Below are 26,015 nucleotides of genomic sequence, written 5' to 3'. Positions count from 1 at the left end.
GATGGAGATCTCAGCCCTACAACTCCCATCCTGATCCATCAGGAAGTTTGCAAAAGGACTGGGGCACCATGGCCCTGACTCCCAGGGCTTGAGAGAGCAGCACAGAGCAGACAGAAACAGACTCTGCTCAGGCTGAGCAAAAGGCTTAGCACACTGCCAGACACATCCCAGTAATCCCAGACACCAGGTAAGTGACACCCACAGCCTCACCACTGACTCCTCTGGAGCTGCCTCACATCCCTCAGCTCCCAGCACAGGCAGAAAGAGCTCAGCACCAGGGATTTGAAAGCCCTGTACCTGAGAATAACTGCATCAAAAGCCAATAACAAAGCCCATTTCTGACCAAGCCTTGCTCTTTCATTACCTCAAGCATCCACCTACATGTCCCAGTCCAAGTTTTACCAGCAAGTTACTCTAAATTCAATCACAGCAGTATTACACAAATAGGGAAGAATAAAAACTGATCTTTCTCCTCTTCTTTAAAAAAATGAGATTAGCTGGGTTTAATGATATAAAAAAACACTTCTTTTCCTTCCTGCTTTAGGGACCGCCTGAAGAAAATAACAGATGTAATTTTCAAAATGATCATACTGCATATTATAAAGCATATCTGAGTATTATGAAGGGATTTTTTACATATGGTGAGACATTGATGTCCATTTGCTGGCAGAGCTGAATTATAGGTTTGTGTTTTTTCAACAGAGTAATGTCACGCCACAACTGTAACTTGGAAGTGGTGTTGTCAGTGTATTCCTCAATTGTGAGTCTATTTATGGTATTTCATTAAAAAGTCCACTTACCATCTGTGAGCACTTTCCTAACAGCCTCATTAGGGAAGCATCTACTAAGCTTGCTTCTGCTTTTTCAAGTCTTTTTTGGTGCTCACTTTTTTTTTTTTTTTTTTTTTCCCAGTTCTAATTACACCCTCCCATCCGGCCTTGTTTTGTCCTTGTATTTACATGCTACTGTATGGCAGCATTTACTGTTAACAAAATGCAAAGCCTGCAACAAGCAAAGGCCTGCACAGCTGCATTATATTTCTAAGACAGGTAAGTATGGGTTAAATTCATTTTGTGCATAAAATCCAGCAGATTTATTAGCTACCAGTTTCAAACTTGCAGTGTCTTGTGTACTGCTAGCTGGTAGACAGAAAAAAGAAAAAAGTCAGAATCAGTTCTTTACCCCTACCTCCTGGCCCCATCTGGGCAGCTGCATTCAGAACCCAGCCAAAGAAAACAAAGTTATTGAAACTCACAGTGAATTGAAAGAAGATGTGGTTTTTCTTTTTTCCTCAGGATGGCAAAGCCTTTAAAACTCTCAGGCCTGTCTGCACTGGAAATCTATCACAGTGCAGGCAGAGGTACCATGCTGGCAATGCTGTACTTTCAAGGTATAGACAACTACTTCACCTTTGCTTTAAGGGTACCTGTGTGAAGAATGAGTGCATTGTAGGTAGTGCTCAGCCAATTAGCCACAGAAGGCACGTTTTTCTAGATGGGGTGCTAACATGTCTGTGAGTAGCTGTGAAGGGCTTCTAAAGACAGAAATTCAGACAAACAGGTAATCCAAGAAAGCATCAGAATTCACCCATTACAGGTATCCCATACTCTATGAAAGTCAGGACCAGCACATTCCTCTGACACTGCTTTTTTCCTGCCATCCCCACAGGCAACAGCCTCACTAACAAAGAGTAATCATGAAATGAAATTGCCTTCCATTACAACTGATAAGAAGTGATTGCCAGAAGATGGGCAAATAGTCAGAGCAGTCTGTCCTGGCAAACCCAAACAAACCATGGCCAGGAGAGCTGCAGGTAAATGTATCTCACCTAATCCACATCCCTTTGTAATTATTTTGTATTCATTCTTGCAATGAATAAAGCTTATAAAAGTAACAAACAAGTAGAATACCTACCTTTCACCCATTGAAAGAACTGTCTGGATAGCACTGTGAAAGTCCTACAATGCCCAGTTTCCTCAGTTCTTTTACAACCTGATATTTGCACCATGAATTGGTTCTAGTAACTATGAAGTCCAGTTCTGGTTCAGGTGGCCAACTATTGACAATATTCTGAAGAAAAAATGTGATATAGGACCCTATAGTTTAAACAGAAGGGGGCAGATAGCCACAGTTGTTACATTCTACTTCAGCTTTGTCAGGGGGTCACCATTTGACTAATTGAAAAAGGGTCAAGAGTGCAAAATTTTCAGTTCTAATGCATGATAGAAAGTGTAGGCAAACCTGTGGGACACTGCATGTGTACACTGATGTTCACATGGCTGTGGGTGTTTGCACTTGGAGCCACTGAGAAACACACACCCAGGGGCACAAGTGTGACCAAGGCTGGCAGAAGCTATCCAGCAGCACAAGGCTGGTTTAATTTAAGGAAATAACAGAACTGACACAAACACTAACATAATATATGATAAATTCTATTCAGCCTAAATCTCAGAAGCAACAGAAGGAGCAGCAGGCCAAGAAAAAAGACTCCAAGGAAAAGAACCCTCCACCCTGAGCATCCCTCCCCGTTACAATGAGCAGGCATGAAAATGAATGGTGAAATGTAATAAAATGCCACAAAAACAGCACAACAGGCTGAACCTCTAGTTGTCAATGTGAAGAACCACTTTCAACTAATATGTAATATGAAAAAGAGGGAAGAAGACAACAAGAAAAAAGATGGTACAGAAGCACTATCTGATCAAGCTGAAAAAATGAATCTGGGAGCTGAGCAGATGGAGTTGTTTGGGATTATGGCAACACCTCCTGATATGAGCAGTCCCACAGAAGCTGAAGAGATTCTGTCACTGGATCTAGATTCTGAAATTGAGACCAGACTTTTACAGGTGTTTCATTTTTAATTTTTGCAGAGGAAAACTCATAATGTGTTATTCCACTAAACTGGAAGGGTACATTTTAACCAGAACTTACAGACTCTGAGGTCTTCATATAGAATGTACACACGTGCATTGATTTGAAACCCACTGCAAAGCAATTTGAGTGGTGTCACTGATATGGAAACCCTGGATAAAGACAGAGCCTGTAACTTGTTGCCAATATTGAATAGGAAAATAAAGGAGATGTCTCTCCCTGCTGGAGGAGTCACTGATCTTTATCCTTTGCTGAGTTATGAGTGGATTTTTTTAATGTGAAATCAGATTTGGGTGTTGTCCATAAAACAAATATACTAACTAGCCTTGTTTTCTTTTACAGTGTGTATTTACTGTAATTTTTCTATCTATACACTGTAGGACTACATGGGATCTGGTGTGCTTTCTTGTCTGTTTTATTATTTTCAGACTTTGTTTCTGCTAATCCATCTAATCTGGCACTTGAAAAAACAAACACAAATCACCCCAGCAAGTTAATGCTGATGGTTTGAAAACACAAACAGTGGAACAACTTGTCAGGAATGACTGCTAGCTATACTACATGGTTTTAGATTAGATTAAAATCTTCAAAAATACTTTAGCCTTTAAAGTCTTTTCTGTTCCACATACATCATTTGAATATTTCAAAGAGAATTAAGAGTGTAGTTCTTGGGCAGAGGGATGCTTATCTGAGAACACACTGAAAGACAGAGAGAAAAGGCTTAGCCAACTCTTACACCCCCTTCTCCAGACTATGGACAAAGGGGATATTCAGGCAGAAATACAAGATCAGGATATCCAGTACACTCACAACCATTCTAAATTATTCCAATGGCTAAAAATTAAAGCACCTGCTTTAACATCCTATGCTGCTTCACATTATCCTAAATTCAGTGTAAAGAAGTGTTAGGGGTCTGTGGAAGTGATGTTCACAGTCCCATCCCATAAAACAAATTGTGATGGAGGTTTGTGAATGCAATAAGGTGGTCATTTGCCATTAAAGCCCTTTCCATTCTGGATTTTGATGCACATTTGGCACTGGTGTATGTCCCACCACTGGAAAATGTCCTATCTACCTTCAGGTATGTACTTCTGATACATAGCTTTACAAATCAGCCACTGCTAATAAACATCTCAGCTTCACAACAGTGCTTAGAAACAGCAGCTCTGAGAAATGCAGCCTACCTCTAAAAATATATAATTGCTATATTGTTCCAATATTTTAAGCCTCAGGGGAAAAAAAAAAACCAAAACAAATCCAAGGGATAGCAAAAGAACCTGAGTATTCCCAAACAATTAAAGAAATCTGAATACAGCCTGGTATTAATTATATCTTTTGCAAGAAGGAAGCCACTACAGGACCTAACAAAGAAGCAATTTCATCCTTTCGTCTGGCCTCCCACTTCTCTGGTCAAGCAGCAAAGGGGAAAGCACCATCACCTGGGATGAAAAGTGAGTTTTGCATTACCTGAGTGGCCACAGTGACAGGACACAGATTCCTGTGTGACAGGGACCACACCTCACCCTTTAACTCCCCCTTTGTAAAGATGGAAATGTATTACTTTATCTAACCTGTTTCTGATTTCTCTGTTTAGAAAGGAAGGTAAATTAGGACACATTAATTTTTCTTTACGTGTCATTTTAGTGCCAAAGAGACATGTCTTAGACATTCCAGTATCACACCATTATCTTCCCACAGAGTGGAACAAACAAGACCTCAGTGTGGCCACTCTTGACATGCCATGGATGAGAAGGAGGCTGTTAAAACTACTCTCTGTCTGATGAGAAGTAGTATAAATAGCAGGGAAACTGGCTGGAAGTTAAAATCCTCCTTCTTGCCTTTCTCTCCCCCTTGGAAATAAGGAACAGCATATGACAGCTCCTGTGATTTCCTTATGGTGCCTGAAACCATGGAAATACTTCACTTAAAGGATGATGTACGTTCACTGCATAACCCAGGGTAATTACACAGAGGTACAAGATGGTAATTAATTTGCCCTCCCCACCCTCTTCAGTCTCAATCTTGAGGCTAAGTCTGATCTTGAGGCACCATCTGCTGTTTTCTCCCTCTCCTGTTTGCTGCAGCCCTGCTGTAGTCAGGTTTGTCCCAGCAGCCCTGAGCAGCTTCCCAGTGATGGTTTGAAGCTCCCTCTGCAGATGCAGAGCTGGCTGCCCCAAGGTGGGAGCTCTGGCTCTTCCCATCACCTCCAGCACCCAGCAGGGATGGATGTCAGAGCACTGAGTCATCTCAGAAGTCCTGGAATCCTCCTGTATTTGCATGAGGAGGAGGGAACCAGTGCCTGTTATACTGATTCAATTATCACAGTGAGTTTGCACCTTCAGTGCAGACTGAACAGAAAATATTAGGAACTGTTATTACCTGGTGGAATTAAGTTGTTGCATAATACTTCTTCAAGTCAGTTATATCAATCCTAAACTGCCACTCAATTTGTCAAGGTGTCTAAGCTATGAATCAGTTTCATTTGCACATTGAACAGACAAAATAATGGAAAATCACTTGCACTTACTAAAGCAAATGGCAAATACAGAATGAGTGATCTAGACATGGTGGAAAACTCCACTGATTAACTTTCATTGTTCTTCATGTTTCTACTGCTACGGGCTGCATATGCTGCTCCACGGGACATTCTGAGGGCAGCCCAAAGTTCAAACTGGACAGGAGTAAAGAAAGTGGCATTCCAGCATTTCTGTGACTATTCCCTCAAGATTCAAAAACGCATTATTTTATCCTGACTTAGACAATATATCCAGATTAACTAATATATTTTTTTTTAATTAGAAACATTTCTTCCTAGGCCAGTGAACAAATAAATCCTACAAATTGAGTTGGGTTTGAGCTCCATCTCACTCCTTTCACTTGGGACTGCTATGTCAGTGGGCCACTAGAAACTGATGCTGTCTTTACTTTTTAACTAGAAAAATGAAGCACACAAAGTTGTAGTAATAAACATTGCCATGCTTTTGCTGCTACAGTTTGCAGGATCTCTGTAAGGAGTGTAAGGAACAGACAACTTCTGTCCTACTGTAACTGCACATAACAGAGAACATAGCTCTGATCCCCAGCCTGGATTTTGGACACTTCTGGCACAGTGACAAGCAGCAAAATCTCAAGCAGATTGGTCTCCTCAGACAGAGAGGCTCCCAAAGCACACACAGCTGTGAAACTGAGGTGACTAAACTCAGCAGCCTGCCTCACCTGTGGAAAGGCAAATTAAAGAGCACTTGGTAACCAGTAACACCCTCCAAGGTAGGAAGCTGCAAGGATGGCAGAGGCCAGAGCAGTGTCCCTTCAGCCTGAATTCAGAGACATGTTCTTGCTTTACCTTTCACAAAATCCTTAGCTGCTACTGATGGTTCTCTGTTTGCCATTAGCTTTGGAAAAATAGCCAGGTATGATAAGTACCAACCAATCTGATGGGATTTTACTCTTTGTGATATCATTTTGCATCTACTTCCAGGTTACCTGGACAAATGGTACAGGTTACACAGGCACACCACCCTTTTCAGTTTATGCTTTCCACCACTAAGTCTTTCCACCTATTCTCTGATTTCCACCCTGGCACAGACATTCAAGCCCCAGTTACTGAGTGAAGTCCTTCCTAGGAGGAGGCTGCAGTGGGAGCTGAAGCTTTATTTGGTTTGCAAGGGTGCCACCATGTGACACAAACCCATTCCAGACAAGGGAAACAGCAATGTGATCCTCAAGGCACTTCCCTGAGAAGTACCAGTACCCAGCTGATGGTGAATGTGTATTTTTAGCATGTTAGCCCAAACCAGGAGTGAGCTTCTGGGCTGAACTCCCTGACAATGCCCACCTGCTGCTCTCTGCTTTGCTCTGCAAAGCTGTGGTGGGGAAGAGGAGCTGAATTACTTTCAGATTTAGCTACACCATGAAATGCATTCCAGGAGCACACCTAAGATTCTCCACATACTAAGCAGTGTGGTGTGGACTTACCAGGATTAACTGTTCCTGTTGGGCTGGACTGTTATTCATATACACAGATCCAGAAGCCAATTTTATGAAAAAACAGTAATATGGACAACACTGTAGTGCAGTATGGTGCATCTGCAGTGTATGGTATCACAGCCATATCCAAGAACTCAGATATGAAGAGACTGCAATGAGACATCTGCATCACCTGCGTTTGTGCTATACAGGATCTCAGAACAGTTAAGGTTGAAAGGGGCCTCTGAGAGCCTCCAGTCCACTCAAATCCACAGTTACATGTTACAAATTGTTGGCATTTTTTTTAGATTAAGGATGCCATAGACATTGAGATCTGGTGGTTAGTTGAAATCACAAATGCTGGCCATAATTTCATACTCTAGAAGAAAAAACATTGATCTTTTTTTTTCCTTGGACTGAGAAACCTGTCGAGAAACAGTCTTTCTGGTTCTGCCAGGTGCCTGCCTGAGGACATAAAGGGCACTCATCTCTGCCTCTGCACTAGCCCAGAGCATCCATCCTAGTGCTGTCCTGCAGTCAGGATATCTCCTGATACGGCCTGGCTAAGAGGCAGACATCAGCTTGGATAAAATTAAGACAGGTACACCCACCTTCAGGATCTATACAGGTCCTGATCATTGCTGCTCCAGGCTGGATAGATGTTGCCAGCCCCAGTAGCAGGGTGCTGCATCAGACACTTGCCAAAAGGAGCAGGAACAGAGAGGTCTGCACAGAGCACCTGGTGACAGCCTCTGGGCATCCTCTGCAGGGTGAGAGCAGCCCTAGCTCTGCAGGTGAACTGGGTGCTGGGGATCTCTATCACAGCTCCTTCTAGAGAGCAAATCTCCAAGATCCTAACTTAACTCAGCTGCTGGCGTTAGCAGAGTCAAGGGCAAGAGGAGAGCATAATGAACAGCTGGAAATGCAAACATCAGGGGTGCTGACTGGGGGGAGATGAAGTTCATTATCTGGAAAACACATGGTGTGGCCTGGGGAGGCCTCAAGTAAATCAGAGGTGAAGTCATTCTCACACTTGAAACACAAATTCAGAAGTGGGGCTAAATGAGACTGATTTAATTCCTACCGAGATGAGAACAGGCAGGTGACGTGGCTCCCCCTAGACCTCTTCACCTGTCTTTCCTGGGGTAGATATACAGGGAAATATTAATGCATTTACACCTTTGGCAACTATCAGTGTGAATGCAGGTTTTATTGGTACTGCCTCTCAGTGTTCTAGTCTCCTGTGCCCATGTCTAGCTGCCAGCACTAAAACCCAACACTGCAAACCTGCTGCCATGAAAACCCAGACTGCAAAATCCACCAACAGGTTTTCAGATGGAGAGAAAAAAGGCTCAAAACTTCTTTGCAAATTTTGGAAACAACACCAGTGCAGCAGCTGCAAAGAGAGTCAGACAAGCTTTTGCATGGAGCCAGAGAAGAAGAAACATTTTACTCCAAACTAAATAAAAGAGCACTGAAGCACAGAGGCGTGGAAAAACCTCTGCCCAGCTGGGTGTCTTCACAGAGACCCCAGGTGAATCCTCAGTGTCTGGTGGCCAGGAAAAAGAATTAGTATTTTTAAAAAGACAAAATGGAAGCTGCAAAGAACTAAAAAAAAGAATTGCAACAGAGACAGATGAAAGTGTAGGAAACAAACCAACATCTAATGATGAAAGGAAAAGCCAGAAGTTGCTGTGGTAATGTACTGCAGAGGTGGACTTCAAACACCACAATCTGATGGGGTTCATAGTCCTGAGGGAGAAGGGTCAGACAAAGATTACAGCCAGGATCCTGAATTTTAGGAAACCAAAATTCCAGCTGTTCAAGAAATCAGTCAGTCTGCTGGGAAACTGCCCGTAGGGACAAGGGAGCAGAACAGAGGTGGCAGAGCTTTAAGGATGCTTTCCACAGAATACAGGAGCTCTACATCCCATGGTGTAAGAAACCAGGAAAGGAAGGCATGAGACCAGCATGGATAAGTTAAGACCTGCTGCTCAAACTAAAGAACATCATTCTATAATGCTATATAAATCTAAATGCCAACAGGAATACCCCAGAGTCAAACTCATGTGTTGAAAAAATAATAAAAATATAATAATAAATAAAGTAATAAAAATAAATAATAAAAAAGGCTATAGAGCAGAAAGCAGCCTAGAAAAATTACTGACTCTTGACTTGGTTATATTTTTTAAAGATCAAGAAATAGATCAGCCATAGTCACACTAAACAAGGTATGTTTTGAGTTTGTCAGAAAAATTTGAAAAAATAAAAGGACAAATATTTTTTTATTCAACCCAAAATGTTTCCTTCATACACAGTGATGTGTTGTTTCCTTTGTATTGGAGACCCTACCATTTCATTTTAGTTTTTCTTTTTTCATTGACCTTTTCTTCAATTGAAAAAATAGGTTTAAAATGAAAATGTTTGGGCTGAAACTAAGCATTTATTTTTTTAAAGTAAAATTTATATATTTTTAATTCCCCTTCTACCTTCTTTAAAACACTTCAACTGAATTTGATGTCTCAGATATGTCAGGGAACCTGAAATACTGCAGTTTTGTGAATTTCACACCATTCTCCTATAGATGCCTATAAGTAGCAGAGATATTCCTTAATTCTTTTATGCCATGGTTCCTTTTGTTCTCCCTTAAAAGGATCCCCATTTTGGAACCGTTTACACATGACCAAATATATTCTAGCTAAAAGTCAGAAACTTGTTATCTTTGAACCTAGTCTGTATCTTTCCCAAATGCTGAGACACATATTGTAGCTAATTGTCTTAAAGTGTTAAGTACACCGAGAGGCTCTGAAGTAGGATTACTACAGAAAACACAGTTTTATAGGGTTATTGTGGGCTCTGTGTCCCCCAGCTTACACTGCACTGTCACATACACCCAAAAGGAACCCACGTGCAACCACGTGTGGGTGTAAGAGGTGAAGATTTAATAAGAGCCTCATCTGATTGAAAAACTGACACCTTTTAAACACTGCTCAAAACTGTACAGTTATTAGTGATCTTGGCTGGGACAGCCTGTATGTAGATCACAAAGAAACATGAATTAAAAAGAAAAATTAAATGCTAGTAAAATTTGCAGGTATAGAAATACAGTAGTGCTTTGTACCCTGAGTTGTTAGTGCCCTTGTCCATGTACAAATGCAAGTGTGTTCCTGGAGAGGGGGTACATGTGTCTGTTTATCTCATGCAAAGCTATGGTAAAACAGGACTGCAGAAACCTGTAGCCATTTCTTAGGGAACCACTATCACTCTTTAGGATACCCATATCTAACCTAATACTGTAACCTGCTTTTTCCAGAAAGTTCGGAATAAAAAAGTTCCCTGACTACATAAGAAGTATTTCAATCCTCATACATCTAGGTAAGGATATGGAGAAAAACTGAATTAATATCAACTTATTTTTGAAAGTGGAGCTCAAGGCCAAACTGAAGGCTATGGCCATGGGAACTACTGTGTCATCAGATTAAAGAACATGAATTATCTTCTGTAGACCCTAATTCTATTTTACAGAGATCCATGAGAGGTTTGCAATCGACAACAGTGAAATGAGGTCAGAGTGACAGCTGATACACCTAATTAATAAGCTACATCCACTCCATCTGTCCCACAAGATGTCTGAGAAGGAGTACAGGGTAAAACACCTCCATCCAGAGTCAAAGAGTCAGTGTTGTTCAAATCCCATAACAAAGTAAGAATGAGAGCAATTAGAGGATGTAGGATCTAAACATTTGTGCCAGCACATTTCATCAAATTTCCATTTAGAATAGTTTTTAGGGAAAGTACAGAGTAAAAATTCAGATGGCAAGAAATCTGTGGGTGTGCTTGTTGTATATATTGTGGCTGAAAACCCCACCTTCTATGTAGGTGCCTGAACCCTTCCATGAAATGCAAATCTGGTCCTTCTGCCTCGCCTCTGTGTGTCCTGTGGGCTCTGTGCTGGGGGTTTGAACCTTCTTTCAGGCTCTGTCTTCACAATGCAGCAAATGGCTTTAGCACTCCTGCTTCAGGATCCCAAAACACCACAGCTGCATGACTAAAACTGTATAATATAAAACTGAGGTATTAATTCTTAAGGTTGAAGTTTTTTTCAAAGAATGTTGACGAGTTAACTTGCATCCACAAGGCATGGGCACCAGGTAAGGGATTTGGTATTTGTGCCTCCTGTGTTAACTTCATGCTGAACTAATAAGTAACCATCTTTCTACAGCAGCTTGTATTAAACCTGTGTACATTCCATAGGACATTTTCAAGAAATAAATCTATACACTCCCCAATGTGTCCCAAACTCATATTGTTTGTTGATCAGGTAGTACAGACAAACGATGTTCATGCCTGTGGAGACAGTGAAACTTGAGATAGAGAGTATGTGTGTATAAGAAGAATGTAGGAACAATCAGGTTTGGAGAGGAAGAAGGTGGGTTTTTTGTTGAGGTTTCTTTTCCAGTTTTGTGAGATATTGATAAAGTCAAACATCAAGCCAGGGACCAGTGTAGCTTGCGTGCTGTACACCTGCTACTCCGATCAGAATACCAGCCCTGCAGATGTGCCATTTCCTATCACATAAACACTATTAAGCGTATATAAAATTGTTAAACACTTACAGCTACTTCACTAATCAAATTGTGACACTTAAGCAATTACCCAGACTTCTGTAGTTTCAAATATAATAATGTTTCAGTGCACTGTTCCACCTCACTAGGTTCATTTTGTATCAGGGTGCAAACAGAGGCAGAGGCTTGACTGTTAACTCTGTACCATATATCTGTAAGAATAACATCTCTGCTTTTTCATAAACCTGCCCTGGGGCTGTTCTCTAGCATTCAGACCAACAGAAATTGAAGAACACTCATCAGCATTATTAAACTCTCCAAAATACGATGATAAAACCCAAACTGCCCACTGGGAAGGGCCACTGGCCCATGCTGACTCCCTTACCATGCCTGTGAAATAGGAGAGGGCTGTCTGGCCAAAGCCATGGTGGGACTTCTGTGGGGCTGACCTGCACAGATAGGGTTGAGCTCTCAGCTCAGACACCAGCTTTTTTTTTTCTGGTTTTTTTTTTTTTTTTTTTTTTACGACTATAGGTGCAGTGACAGTGTCTCCTAGTGGCTATATTCTTACAGGAACAGACCCAAACTTCAGACATGAAATTCCCACTCTTCAAAGGTATACAAAATACAAACTCATCTCTAGATTTTTAAGATTATCTAAAACAGCATCACTCAAACAGGTAAAATAAAATAAATAATCTAAACACTCAAGGTTTAATATCTGAGTTAGAAAGTCACAAGCTGATTGAAGTTCTAAAGCCTGTCTCTACCTTATACAAATGTGTTGTGAAGTTTTGTTTGTTTTTTTTTTAAAGAAACAAAACAGTACCACAGTATTGCATTCTTTCCCTTTTTAGTATCTCTAAAGAGAGAGATGAGAGCTGTAACAAAAACATGTGAAGCAAGGTGTATAGGGCTTTGCTCAAAGGTGTGAAGTCAAGTAAGGGCATCAATTGGATCACTGAACCTTTAGGTCCTCTCAGACCCTATAAAAGTGAAGGAAATGCTTAAAGCTCTTCTACAACTGAGGCTCCATAGGTTTTGCCCATCACATCCCGAGCCCTACGCCAGACACAGCAATCTGTGAATAGGAACCAATATTTATGGATCTTGGAACTCTGCTAAGGACTCACGAGGGTGATGCTGGATAGCTGAGAAGCCCACTTCTCCCAGCAGCACCCTGTCTCCAGCCACGGCCATCAGGAGGATGCTTAAACAGCAAACATAAAACAAGGAATCCTGAACAGTATCAGTACCCGGTTCTAGCCCTTCCTTCTTCAACAGCTTGTATCCTTTTTCAGCATCAGCTAAACACCAAAAATCCAGGTTGGTAGTGACATCTGTATCAAGGGATTTTGTGAAAGGAAGACTTATCAGTCAAGATACATACATGAAATTCAACAGGAAAGCAAAACCCCACTGTCTGGAACTTCAGCAAGGTAGATCCAGCTGAGACGTGGGTCTGATTTGGCCATGCTGGAGGACATTTCTCATTTTCAGCTAATGGAACTTGAACAGAAAGTCTCCCATTGAACAGAAAGTTTTGGGCAGCAAATTTCCATACATTGATAAATTTAATCAAGACATTATAAGAAAAAAAACAAGGACTGGAAAGCCACAGACAAGGAAATATTTTCTTGTAAATCCTGACTCACTCACCTAGACCTCTATAACAATGGAATACAGCTTTGCTTTCCTCTGTATATATATTGGGGCCTTCTGTTGTCCACCAAGGATCCTGCCACACCCCCAACACTCCCACTTCCAAAATTTTATGTAAGCTCCCCTAGAGAAGAAATAACACACTCCAAAAAAGTGGTTGGAGTAATTCTATCACAACAAAATATATCCCTTACATACTTCAGATCTCCACTAAAACATCTATCTGAGCATCCCAAGAGGCACCAGATATAAACCCAGAGTGCATAGGGTTTGTCCTCCCCTCCAGCTGCTCTTTCTCCATGTGCCTGTGTGTGCCTGAGACACACTGCTCAGCCTGCAGCAGCAGGCACTTTCTGCTCCCTTTTTCCCACTGTGCCAATGCTGGGGGAAAGCTTTGTTCATTAAACAAGCAGTTTGGTCAGTATTCACTTTCCCTGATGATCCTTAAGATGCCTGAGTTTGCTGACCTTCAGGTCAGAGTGTAAAGCTTATCTCCATTCTCAACTTTGTACCCGAGAGAAGGGAAAGCTTCAGTTTCAGAAGAGATTCTTCCCAACGATAAAAAGGGATTGACAAGTGAAATGCTTCCTACACAACTTGGTTACCACACCTCCTCCTCAGCACTAGTTGAATAATACCAAATAAACAGTTCCAGCTTGTCTTAGTCTAGGTAACTTGCCTTTAAAATTTTGAAAGCAAACCCTGAAAATTTTGTTTCTTTTCTCGCCCTGACAATTTAGCTCTGTCCAACAAGGAAAGCAAAAGCATGCACCTATAGAAGCTCTCCTGTTTACAGCACTCTCATCTTTTTCAACCCACCCGTTCAGCCAACTTCTTTTAAAAGCATCTCTCTTTCTATACGCATTTAAAACTCTTCTATTCAAAACTGACAAATTCCTCTGCCACAGCCATTGCTCATCATGTCTCTTCTTCTTAAACCTCTGCACAACAAATCTCACGTTTCCAAAACAAGCAAAGACCCCTACAGCTGCCTTATGTGGGAATGAAAACAGCAGATGCCCAGAGCACCCAAAGGGAAGCTAAAATTGGGGTGGTCCAAGGATACAGAAAGGACAGAAATGACAGAGTTGCCCTACAGATGTAGGCTAGCTCCTTCGTCTCCAAGCTTCTTCCTCACAGCTCCAATTATTTGCTGACAGTATCTAGCTAAGTGATTTCATTGTCAGAGGAAATGCTACAGGGCAGATTAAACTGCTGGGCTGCTACCCAAACAGGAATGTACTAATCTGAAGCAAAAATTCCTTGTGAAGGCAAGGCACTAGCAAATGGTAAGTTAGATACCTCTGTCAAAGTTCAGTGAAGAGCCAGAAGAGCTTGACAGACTTGCCCTCTGTCAGCTCTGGAGGACTGTCCTTTTTCTAAAGCAAACAAAGCTAATAGTTTCTAACTTTTCACTCCTCCCAAGCCACCTGTTTGGGGGCTACTGCACAGAAATCCCATTCCTTCCCTTGTCTGGCTACCAGGACACTTGTGTGCACACCCTCCCAGACATGTGTCAGGTTATTTAAATCTGCTCAGCAAGTTTTACAGCCTGAGTGACAGAAAAGCAATATAAACAGAGCTCCCTTTTGCACTCTGTCCTCACAGAGTCCTATCCAGAGCAGATCATGCTGATACAACCTGACAACCTCCAGGGATAAAGGGGAGGCTCACATCACAGTCTAATACTAGCTAGTATTATAAGAGGACAACCAGAGATCAAAGAAAATTTTCTTTTCTTTCCTCCTGCCAGTTACTTTGCAAACCGAACAAGCTCCCAGCCCTACCAGAGCAAGGAAGCAGCTGATTCTTGCAATCCTGTCACAATTAGAGAAAAAGGTTTCTTTCCAAGGGATGCTACCAGGGCTGAACCATGTTTATTTTTCTTTAAAGCCTCTTGTATAACCCTTCACCCTTCCCAGAATTTCTCTTGCTAGCACTGCAATTGATTTGGCAAAAAACTTCAAAATTGCAAAACTTCTCATGAAGTTGGTTTTGATTGCTGCCTGTTTATAGACGGGTGGCGGAGGGGAAGGGGGGGGCAGCTTCTCAATTACTATTGGAATTTATTATTATTGTTGTTATTATTACTACCATTTATTATTGTTATGAACATTATTGCGATTACTGCAATTATTATACTTATAAGGCTGCTCCTGCCTTTACCTCTGAGCTAATCATTCACTTGAACTCTTCTTTCATGCAACTGGTTTAAGCTTGATATGCCCTCCAGGGGTTAAAGAAAGAAGTGATGGAAGGAAAACTGAAACCTTTTCAGGGGCTCATATTTGAAATTCTTTTTTTCCTCTCTCCCTCTCCTAAATGCGGCACGTCTGCTTCTCGTTTCCTCTCGCTCCCGTATTATTCCGTTAGGGAATAGCGAGGGGCAAGCACTCACAATAAGGCAGATGACAGGAAACTGTTACTAAAAGCACAATGCCTGACACCCCCCGCCCCATCTTCCCGTTCCTCCCTCCCAAGAGACGGTCCCCCTCACCCTTCTGCCGACGCCATGGTCGCGAAAGCCCCCCTGTCTTCTCAAGAGTCCGAGAGACTATTTTGGACAGGAGCGCGCGAAGGAGCTTGGCTTTTTGGGATAACTCGTTGGCGTGCAGGGAAGAGCACGCTATTGCTTGTAATCCCGGGGGCTCCACGGGGCGAGGATCTGGCGGCTCCGCTCCTCGGCTTTCCCTCACCCCGCCGCCCCAGCCAGGGCTCTCGGTGTCCCGGGGACCGGCGCTGCTGCCCCGCGGCTGCACAGCAGTGTCCGGCGGGGTGAGGAGGTGCTGGCACCGGGGCTGCGATCCCAGCGCCCTCCCCTCTCCGCGGGGCGCGTGTGCGTGTGTGTGCGTGTGCGTGTGTGTGTGTCTGTGTGTGTGTGCGAGAGGTGGGGGTGACTTCACATCGGCGCGGTGTTGGCTGAGGCTGGATTGGAAGGTTTTAGCCCTCGAGCCGTGGATTTGCAGTCTATCCCTCTCTATTTTAGGCACGGGCTGACATCACCAGTAGTTGTTACTCCTATAAATCCCCCAACGGCTCCTTGACAGGAGCGAGAGGAGAGGCGGGGGGTGGGGGGAGGCGGCGAGCCCCTGGCAGGGGGAGGGCCGCTGGAGGCCGACGGCGACCTGCCCCGCACCCCGCTCTCCGCACACCGCCGACCGCCACCGCCTCCCCGGGGCAGGCCCGGCCCTCCGCAAGGAGAGCTCGACAGTGCTCCGAGAGGCCGTCCGGGAGCAACGGGAAGGAGCAAATCCCAAACACAACCACTCCGTGGGTGTCCCGCTGCCACCTCGTGCCCCCTGGTGCGCGGACCCACACTCTGCCGGGGGAAGAGTCCCGCACCGCTCCCGGACGAGGGGCACGCCGCTTCCTCCCCGCCCTCCATCACCGAGCCACCTGCCCCACCGCGCCGCAGCCGCATCCTCCTCCCGAGGCTGCACAGCACGACACGGCGCTAGGCTGCTGCCTCGGGATCCCGCCCCTTCGGCCCTTAGCAAGAACCATGCTCTCCGCCGAGAAGCCGCGGCGGGTGCGAAAGGTCCCGGCGACAGCCCAGGGTTCCCCCCGCACCGCGGGACACGCGGGGGACGGAGCTGCCGCCCCGAGTGCGCGGGGCTCGGTCAGGGCCGCAGTGCGGCTCAGTGCTGCCCTCTGCCGGGGAGGTGGCGGCGCCGCCGCTCCCGAGGCCGCATCTGCCGGGGCAGCACACGGACCCGCGGCGGCCGCGGTGCGGGTGACCGCGGAGCAGAGCCCCGGGGGGGGCGGATGTGGCCCCAGCCCCGCGCCGCCGCCGCCCCGGTACGAGGCGTCCGCTCCTGCGGGTTACCGCAACACCTCCCTCCGCCCTCTCGCACCGCCCCCGGCTGCACCCGGGCCCGCCCCGTACCGCTTCCCGCACCGCTTTCCACACCGCTACCCGCACCGGTTACCTCACCGCTTCCACACAGCTTCCCGCACCGCTTCCCGCACCGCGTCGCTACCTGCGCGGCTGGCTAAGCCGCGTGCCTCAGCACCGCCCCGCTCCGCTCTGCACCGCACCGCGGCCGGTCTGTCCCGGCAGCCAGCGGAGGCTGAGCTGCGGGCGCAGGGCCGCAGAGCCGTGCAGACGGGAGCTGCTGGGTGCGGGCTGATCCCGCAGCGGCCGTGCTGGTGCAGCAGCCCCCGATAAGGCGTGTGGAGGGCACGGCCGGGGCCATGGGCTCTCCGGCGGGACCCTCTGGGGTTATACGGGCACTCGGAACAGCCTGGCTCACAGGGCAGTACAGGGATGGCCTTGTACCACCCCTGCTCCTCATCTCATCTCTCTTGGGAACTGCAGCACGGGTTTTGCGGGAGTTTTCCAGACCCTGCAGCCTCCCGTCTGCCCCAGGGGCTGCACCCAGGGCAGGGGGATGTGCGTGTCCCGTTCAGTGACCACACTCGTGTGCTGAGGCGTGGGACACTCTCAGCACTCCGAGTCACTGCCATGCACCTTGGCTTCATTTTCACTCAGATGAGGCTCTGCCTACCAGCACTGCTGCTGTCTTCCCTTCCAAGTCTGACAGACCTGATCTCCCGTTTCACATTCAAATGCACTTTTTTTTTTTTTTTCTTTTAATCTTGCAATGGGGCTAGGTTTTAAAGGGAAACAAGTTATCAGGGCAGTCCCATTAGAGTTCCTGGGGAGAACATGCACTTCAGTATGTGCAGTGCTATTTTTCAGGTAAGCATCCTGGCTTTTGGAAGGAATATAATGCACCCCCAGTCCCAAAAACATACAAAGGGAGAGGCATTTATCCCTTGCAATGAGTGAAAATGCAGAGACTTTCTTGCTGTCCTCTATTCATAGCAATACGTTTACGGAATGCACAGCACTTTTCCCAGAAGATGTGTTGCTATCATGGCTGGTTTTTTCATACCCTTTCTCCAACAGATGGCATAGATCTCACCTGTTTAGGAAGAGATGTTTGAAATAGCTTTGTGTCTTAAGAATAAATCCTACCTGTCAAAGGGATTAGTGATTCCAGCTCACAAGTTGTTGGGGTTTTTTCCAAACATTCATTCCCTGGTTCTCCTCCTTACTGGCATTAGATATTAACCTCTGTTCTGCTCACTCTGTAAGTATGGAATTCCTGTGGGTCAGCCTGATTGACAGGATGGACAACCTGATTGGTAATTCCCACAAATAAAGGTAAAGGTGCTTGGATATGTTGGTATGGGTGCCCACCCATGCCTGGTGGATGAGGGGAAGGCTGTGGATGGAGTCTACCTGGACTTCAGCAAGGCCTTTGACACCGTCTCCCACAGGATTCTCCTGAAAAAGCTGTCAGCCCACAGCTTGGACAGGGGCATCTGTGCTGGGTTAGGAACTGGCTGGAGGGCCGGGCCCAGAGAGTGGTGCTGAACGGGGCTGCATCAAAATGGCGGCTGTGGTGTCCCCCAGGGATCAGTGTTGGGCCCAGTGCTGTTTAATATCTTCATTGATGATTTAGATGAGGGGATTGAGTCCATCATCAGCAAATTTGCAGATGACACTAAGCTGGGGGGAGTGTGGATCAGCTGGAAGGCAGGAGGGCTCTGCAGAGGGACCTGGACAGACTGGAGAGTTGGGCTGATCCCAACGGGATGAGGTTCAACACAACAACCCCATGGGGAGCTCCAGGCTGGGCACAGAGTGGCAGAAAGGGACCTGGGAGTCTGGATTGCCAGGAAGGTGACCAGGAGCCAGCAGTGTGCCCAGGTGGCCAAGAAGGCCAATGGCATCCTGGGCTGTGTCAGGAACAGCGTGGCCAGCAGGTCCAGGGAAGGGATTCTGCCCCTGTGCTCAGCCCTGGGGAGGCCACAGCTTGAGTCCTGTGTCCAGTTCTGGGCCCCTCAGCTCAGGAAGGAGATTGAGGTGCTGGAGCAGGTCCAGAGAAGAGCAAGGAGGCTGTGAAGGGATCCAGCACAAGCCCTGTGAGGAAGGGCTGAGGGAGCTGGGGATGTTGAGGCTGGAGGAGGCTCAGGGGAGACCTCATCACTCTCTGCAACTCCCTGAAAGGAGGTTGGAGCCAGGGGGGGGTTGGGCTCTTTTCCCAGGCAACTCTCAGCAAGACAAGAGGGCACAAGAGGTCTCAAGTTGTGCAGGGGAGGTTTAGGTTGGACATGAGAAAGAATTTCTTTCTGGAGAGGGTGATCAGACATTGGAATGGGCTGCCCAGGGAAGGGGTGGATTCTCCATCCCTGGAGATATTTAAAAAGAGCCTGGATGTGGCACTCAGTGCCATGGGCTGGGAACCACGGGGGGAGTGGATCAAGGGTTGGACTTGATGATCTCTGAGGTCCCTTCCAACCCAGCCAATTTTATGATTCTATGTGAATACATATAACAATAGAAATAAAACATTATGCTTGCCTTTTGATGTTATCCAGAATTGCATCTAGGTTTTAAACAGCACTGAGATGGGAAGTAGAACCAAATGCTACAGTTAATTCCTCTTTCTATGTAGGACTGTCCTCAAACCTGAATCCTGGGGTTGAGAGAAGCCGGGCCATTGTCTTGCTTCTGTTTCCTACGAAGAGCTTCTTGACTATAAAAAGAAGAGGGGTTGAACTTTTCTGTGCAGGCACATCTGTACCAACCTCCTCCTGTGATTTTTATTCCATTAATTCCTTCAAATTTCCCTTCAAGAATATATTTTTGTATGATTTACAGCCAGCAAACAGCTATATTGCTGCTGCTCAAGGACAGAAATTTTAAGCAGTTTGTCTATGAGTGGTTTGAAGCCAAATGGGGATGGGATCCAACACTGAGAAGGAGTTAAAGAATCAGTAAATACCAGGCATGGGTGACTTTTATTAAAAGGAGAAGAATGAGGGCCTCTTATTCTCTCTCTTTTGTAGCAGTGGAGAATAATATTACTATGGAGAGCAGTACAGTCATAACAGAAAAGGACCAGCTCACAGACCTTTATGATTTCTGGCTTAGAGAAGAAATTTTCTTGCCATTAAGAGTGTACAGACACTCCATTAATGTAATCATAGAGGAGCTCTAACTGGCAAAGCCAAGCTCCAATAAACAGTTCTATTCCTTTCTTGTTTCATCCTTCATTGATACTGATAGGAAGAATCACAGGTTGATTTTATTCAAATATTCCCTTCACCAAAACTGTCACCTGATTTGCTCTAACCCCTTCTATCAGTGGAGGAGTACCACACATCCATTAGCATGTGTTCCTTCCAGCAGAAGAGTGAAACTCATCTTATTTTTAACATTTAATTCAGAATTTTTGTTGCTGTTGTTGCCATGCAGTTTTTCAGCCAAGCATAATCTCTTGGAAGTCAAACAAGATAAAAAGAAGCAATATAGTTTGGTTGTAGCCCTTAAACTTTTTGTTCAAGACCCATTACCCAGACCTATGGCCTATGAAAGTAAGAAATGTGCAAAAGCATAAGACATTAAAAGTTTTTCTTCCCAGGGAGCAAGGAATAAATGACTTGACATTACCTCCAATACTAACTGCCCTTTTAACATCAATTTTCAAATTCAAAAGTAGGTATAAAGTACTGAATGCTAAGAAACTCTTAACAAGATTTCACAGCATCAGAAAAATCAGAGCTGAAATCAAACTTCTTAGCTTACAATTGCCATCCAATAGCCATGCAATAAGCTAGGAAGAACATGACTCCAGAATCTGCCTCCCTCTTGGTGAGAGTACTAAATCCTTTAATCAGATCCCCAGCCTTCACATCCAGCTCTTGCTGTCAGCTGGTTTGGACACTGTCCTACACATTCCAGGGTGTCAGAGATGACTTATCCAGGAGTCGTTGTTGATGGGAGACACTTCCCTCTCCCTCATCCCTGACTTTTTCTAGATCTCATCTCTAGTATTTAGCCACAACTGAATAGTAAATAATTTAGTCTTTGATGAAGAGGAGGCCAAAGTCTCTCCACTGGACAACGTGCCCAATGGGAGAATCCTTACATTTTTATGTCAAACTGTCCAGTCAAGAGAAGCCTAAGTGCGAGACCTGGACATTCTTCTTCACCCTGAAGAGCTATAAAGGAATGATTGTGTAATAAAAATGTATGAACTGATTGAATGTAGAATTTTTTCTGAGGTTTTCATAGAACAAAAATTCACATTATTTGAAAATTTCATATTATTTGAACAAAAATTCATATTATTTCAAACAATATGGGGAAATTGGTTTTTAAATTATGTTTCAGGTTTTCACCTGTTCAGAATATAAAGTGGGAGAGAACTCCCCTGTACATTTCATTGAACTGGTTTACGTACAACAATAGCAGCCCTGGGTGTATTAAGGAAAAAAAATCTTATTTATGTAGTAATGGAATTTTGTGCCTTTCGGTGTGTCTGAGGAGCATCAAGTGAGAGCCACATGCAAACAGACAATGGTAGCAGAGTCTCTAGAACGTGACACAGATAAAGCAACAAGGAATCTAAATAATGTCAGACATGAGTATATTGTTTAAAAAAAAAACCAAACCATGGTTTATTTAAACGTGTAAAGTACTTGGGATGTGAAAAAGATTACATTGTACTGTGGCAATATAGACAGTACATACCGTAACAAGCTCATTCACCATAATGAATTCAGGCTATTCCTTCCAGCCTGCTAATCCTCTTGGTCACACAGATCTTTGGGAGAGGCTCACCACTGATTTCTCTGCATTGCTGATTAATTTCAGTCGGAATTTGCTGCCCTGTTTCTGTATGTCAGGCTCAGGAGGAGAGCACCATCCTCCCACCAGGGGAGACAGGTGAAATATGGCAAAACTTCTCATGCACTAAGACCCTCTGTCATGGGTAAAGTAAAAGTGGCCTTATGGAACATTCGATCCTAGGACAAACTACCAGGCTGTCTGCCTTAACCTTGCTGCAGACACAGCTCATCACTCAGATGAGAAGCTTAAAGTAGCAGGGACTGAGAGAGATATTATGATAGTTATGAAGCATCATTTCCAGACACAGCTTTTATTTCAGGTTCTTCTCAATCCAGTCTTTGAAGAGAAAAGCTTTGGTATAGCCACTGTAGAGTCCTGTGCTGCAAGTTTTATCATAACCCCAGCTCACTAATCCTACCAGGTGCCACCTTAGCTCAGGAGATGCTTTTCCCAGCAAAGTTATGGCTGCAATCCCACCAGTCTCAGCAGGACAGATATTAGAAAAGGCTGTGTGGTCTTGTTTGGCACAGAACATGCTGTCAGTGATGCTGACTTGTATCCCATTATCATCATACTGCTGCTCACACAACAGCGAATCCACCATCTGAACAGCTCCCATGCGGATTGTGTCATTCTTGTACCCAGGATCTTTAATATCAGCCAAGACTTTCCAGCCAGTAACCATTATTTTTAAATCTTCTGTGGATGAAGTCAAGTCATGAGCAGATGACAGGCAAATTGGTTGAACATGACTGCTGATTCTGGCTTTGTCCAAGAGCTTTATGATAGCTATGTCAGAATCAAGCAATATAGGGTCATAATTGGGATGCACTATGACGGCAGAAATCTGTGAGGAAACAGTAGGAAGAATTGTAGAGTTAACAGCAATGACAAGTCAGCAGCACTCCTTCCATTCTACTCTGATCCACATTTTTTATTCTGCCTACTTCTCCTCTACCCTCTGCTCCCGTGTTCTTTCACCACAGTGCACACCCCGATGAGAAACGTGAAGAGGGATCAAGCATTGTCTGACCCTTTGTTTGCTTTGGGTTTCATGACTTTATTTCATGAAGCTCTTCCTAATGAAAACCAATCAGACACTTGCAGCAAAACTGGGAGTTCAAGTTTCCCACTGTTTACTAAAAAGATTTTACCTGCCATGTCATCTTCAGCCTTCAGAATTGGAAGGGGGGATGTGTGTCTTTGAAATTAGATCATTATTTTCTTACTAAAACTTAATCACCTTCTCACCAAATAAAGAATACTAGCAACACACTACATGATATTAGGGCCAAACTTTTACTGCTAGTTACCTGGATGAACCACTACAAGAAGGGGTAGAATTCCTATAAGGAAATACTGTAAAATATCTATTTCCATACAGGGAAAGTCTGGAAAAGCTGGAATTAGAGAAGGAAAAAAGAAAGAAAAAAGGGTGTGTATGTGTAAAACTAATTAACTCACACACACCCCACTACAGAAAGAGACACACAGAGTCAGAATTGCTGCATTTTTTCTCATTCAACCTTGTTAGTTTTATTTAGAAAACAAAACCACTCTTGTGAGCCTAAGGTGCTATTCGGAGCTGGAGTCAGACAAGCTTCTTTTGAATTTAGAGCTGTACAGCCCTGGGGCTAAGATGTAAAATGTGCTCGTGGCATCAAATCAGGATCTAGAGCACAAATCTTTCCTTCATAAATTATGCTAATCACTTTTGACAGTAGCTGGCATCTCTCCTACTTTTACTGTGGCAGTATTACTCAAGACATTATGACCCATGGCATCTGAGCTACTTTCTTAGTGATCTGTGTTAGGGGGTGAACATAGGATTTGGACAGCCAGGGAAATTTAATGAACTACAGCATGTGCTCTCCCTGTGCCATGACAGTTCTGTCTGTTGAGTCTCCAGAAATGACTTTCAAGGAACAGTGTGTAAAAAAATATAGTGCTTTTTCTCCTCATACAAGACAGACGTGATCAGCATCTGTCTGTGCTTATCACTTCCTGCTCCCAGGAGACTTACTCACCTGCAGGTTCTGGATGGTCTTTTCATCCCTGTCATCATCTCTGTAGAACTTCCCCAGAACCACCTTGAGCTCTCCTGTGTTGAGCACGGTGGTCTTGCCCAGGTCAGTGACACAGTGAGCTGCCACCACCACCGTGCGCTCGTTCACCAGGGCCCCGCTGCAGATGAGGATCCAGGTCCCTTTCTGGAGACTTTTCTCCTTCATCCCATTCACCATCCGGTAAATTGCTGCTTGCCAGGGCCACCTGGTAGAGGTCTTCTGAAGGGTGATGTTTTCTGCTTTTCCACAGACTGAGGAAACACCAACCAAGAATGAAGCGACACCTTTTCCCCGCCAAGGAATCTGAGCACCATTCTTGATTCCTGCTTAGAATGTGCCAAAGGAACCTGGACTGCAGTGGTTAGCATGAGGGACAGCTTTGTAATTAACAGTCTATTGGGCTGCATGGGATTCACTGCTGAGGGAAACTACTGAGACTATTGAGGCAGCTGGCAGAGGAGCTTGCCAATCCACTCGCCATCAGTTATCAACAATCCTGGTTAACAGGGAGGCCCCAGATCACTGGAAATAAGACAAATGTGATGCTCATCTACAAGAAGGACCAGAAGGAGTATCTGGGGAACTGCAAGGTCAGCCTGACCTCAGCACTGGGAAAAATCATGGAGAGGTTCATCTTGAGTGCACTCACATGGCAAGTGTGAGGGGATCAGGCCAAACCAGCAAGGATTCAGGAAAGGCAGGTCCTGCTTAACTAACCTCATCTTCTTCTATGACCAGATTGACTGGATGAGGGAAAGGCTGTGGCTGTTGTCTACCTGGACTTTACTAAAGCCTTTGACACTGCCTCCCACAACATTATCCTGTGTGATGTGCTCTGGGTGATCTGGATTTAGCAGGGGGGTTGGACTGGGTGATCTCTAAAAGTCCCTTCCAACTCTGATGGTTCTGTGATTTTGTAACTCCTCACTTATCTAAGATTAGTGTACACCACGTGCTGCTATTCACCCAGAGATGTGTGCATTTTTTTCCACTTGGAGACTCACTTGGGATACACACAGGGGCTCTCCCACTCCATTTTCCTGTCTTTAGACAAGTCCTCCTGCTGCTCCCCAGGCGGCGGTAGAAAGGAGAGATGCACTCGTACTGAAGCTGAGTGTGCAGATGCTGGTACCCTGCAGGGAGGTCTCCAAATGGGAGTGCTGGCTTCTTGGTTGGATAGATTTCAAGCTTTTGCTTGCTGAATGCAGATGAGTAAAGTTGATGCAAAGGTGTTTCCCTGTTTCAAGGCAAAAAGAACATAAGATAATAGTAGTAATAAAAAAATGATCATTACGGTAGCTTTATCACCAGTCGTGTTAAGTATCACTTAAAAGCATATGAAGTTTGCTAGTGTAATAATAAGACAAAAATATAATTCCAACGTAGTTAAGCAATACTCCCATCTACATCCCACCTATTTTATTTCTATTTATATCTATACATATATATTTACACATATGTTTATAAATTTTCTATTTCTGTCTCCTTTTTTTTCACTCTACAGTTTCTAGATTGCAGTCGGTTGCCTCTGTATGTGGAACAGTTCATAATATTGACACTAGGAGCAAGATACCATGGTTTTAAATAAAGAAATTTCACTGAAAATTGGTTTTATCATTTATTCTCGCTGGTGAATGCTTTAATAGGCAGTATTAGGAATCTACTCAGATTAAATTATCTTGATAAATTTGATTTAGCAATTAACAGAGATAAATGCCTCACCGCAGGGATTTCAAAATTGCAATAATTACTGGGCTGCCGTTTAGAAACTGTACTGATCAGCTGAAATGTGGTAGATAATTAATAAAATAAACATATACACCAGCCTAGATATAGACCATAAGCTTGACTACTATCACGCTTTAACTTTTGTCATTTAGGATATGTCCTTGTGCTAACGTTTAAAAGCACATATCTAGTGAAAAAATATTGAAAATATTCTGCAGTAAATTAATTTTCTTTGAGATTTCTTGTACTGCCTGCATGCAGAAAAGCTATAAGGACCTTTTCCACATGGTAATTCCATTTTTGGTCACAGACAGAGACACAGACTGCATCCATCATATAGAATCTGTGAAAGGATAAATAACAGCACTCAAGGAAAATAAAAGACAGTGCTATACCCTTTCCTCTTCCACTCATTTCTTCTCTAGCACAGCACACATTAAATTTAATATTTATATTCACATTATTACATCATTAGCCCCAAGGAACTCTTCTCAGACTGTTCTCATAGCC

The 26,015-nt window shown here is 44.2% G+C and overlaps 2 protein-coding genes across 6 annotated transcripts in view; both read right to left on the bottom strand.

The window, feature by feature from the left end:
• The window catches only part of SLC1A2 (solute carrier family 1 member 2), a 58,930-nt gene extending 42,743 nt beyond the window's left edge, over nucleotides 1-16,187 (bottom strand). Inside the window, exon 1 of one of the 3 annotated variants that reach the window (XM_071745041.1) lies at nucleotides 15,562-16,187. Coding sequence is in view for 2 of the 3 variants with exons in the window: in XM_071745042.1 (XP_071601143.1) it covers nucleotides 15,562-15,578 (17 nt within the window). In the remaining variant the exon portion in view is untranslated. The remainder of the gene's footprint in view (nucleotides 1-15,561) is intronic. The other 2 variants (XM_071745042.1, XM_071745039.1) reach the window with 2 other exon arrangements.
• Nucleotides 16,188-21,515: 5,328 nt separating this feature from the next.
• The window catches only part of PAMR1 (peptidase domain containing associated with muscle regeneration 1), a 36,288-nt gene continuing 31,788 nt past the window's right edge, over nucleotides 21,516-26,015 (bottom strand). For all 3 annotated transcript variants that reach the window (XM_071745026.1, XM_071745024.1, XM_071745025.1), the window contains 3 exons: nucleotides 24,782-25,014; nucleotides 23,739-24,028; nucleotides 21,516-22,558 (listed from right to left, as the gene is read on the bottom strand). In XM_071745026.1, the coding sequence (XP_071601127.1) occupies nucleotides 22,022-22,558; nucleotides 23,739-24,028; nucleotides 24,782-25,014 (1,060 nt within the window). In that variant the 3' untranslated portion in view covers nucleotides 21,516-22,021. The remainder of the gene's footprint in view (nucleotides 22,559-23,738; nucleotides 24,029-24,781; nucleotides 25,015-26,015) is intronic.

Source organism: Heliangelus exortis, chromosome 5 (assembly GCF_036169615.1).
Source record: "Heliangelus exortis chromosome 5, bHelExo1.hap1, whole genome shotgun sequence".
NCBI lineage: Eukaryota > Metazoa > Chordata > Aves > Apodiformes > Trochilidae > Heliangelus > Heliangelus exortis.
The sequence above is the reverse complement of the archived record's forward strand: the minus strand, read 5'-3'. Positions and strand labels throughout refer to the sequence as shown.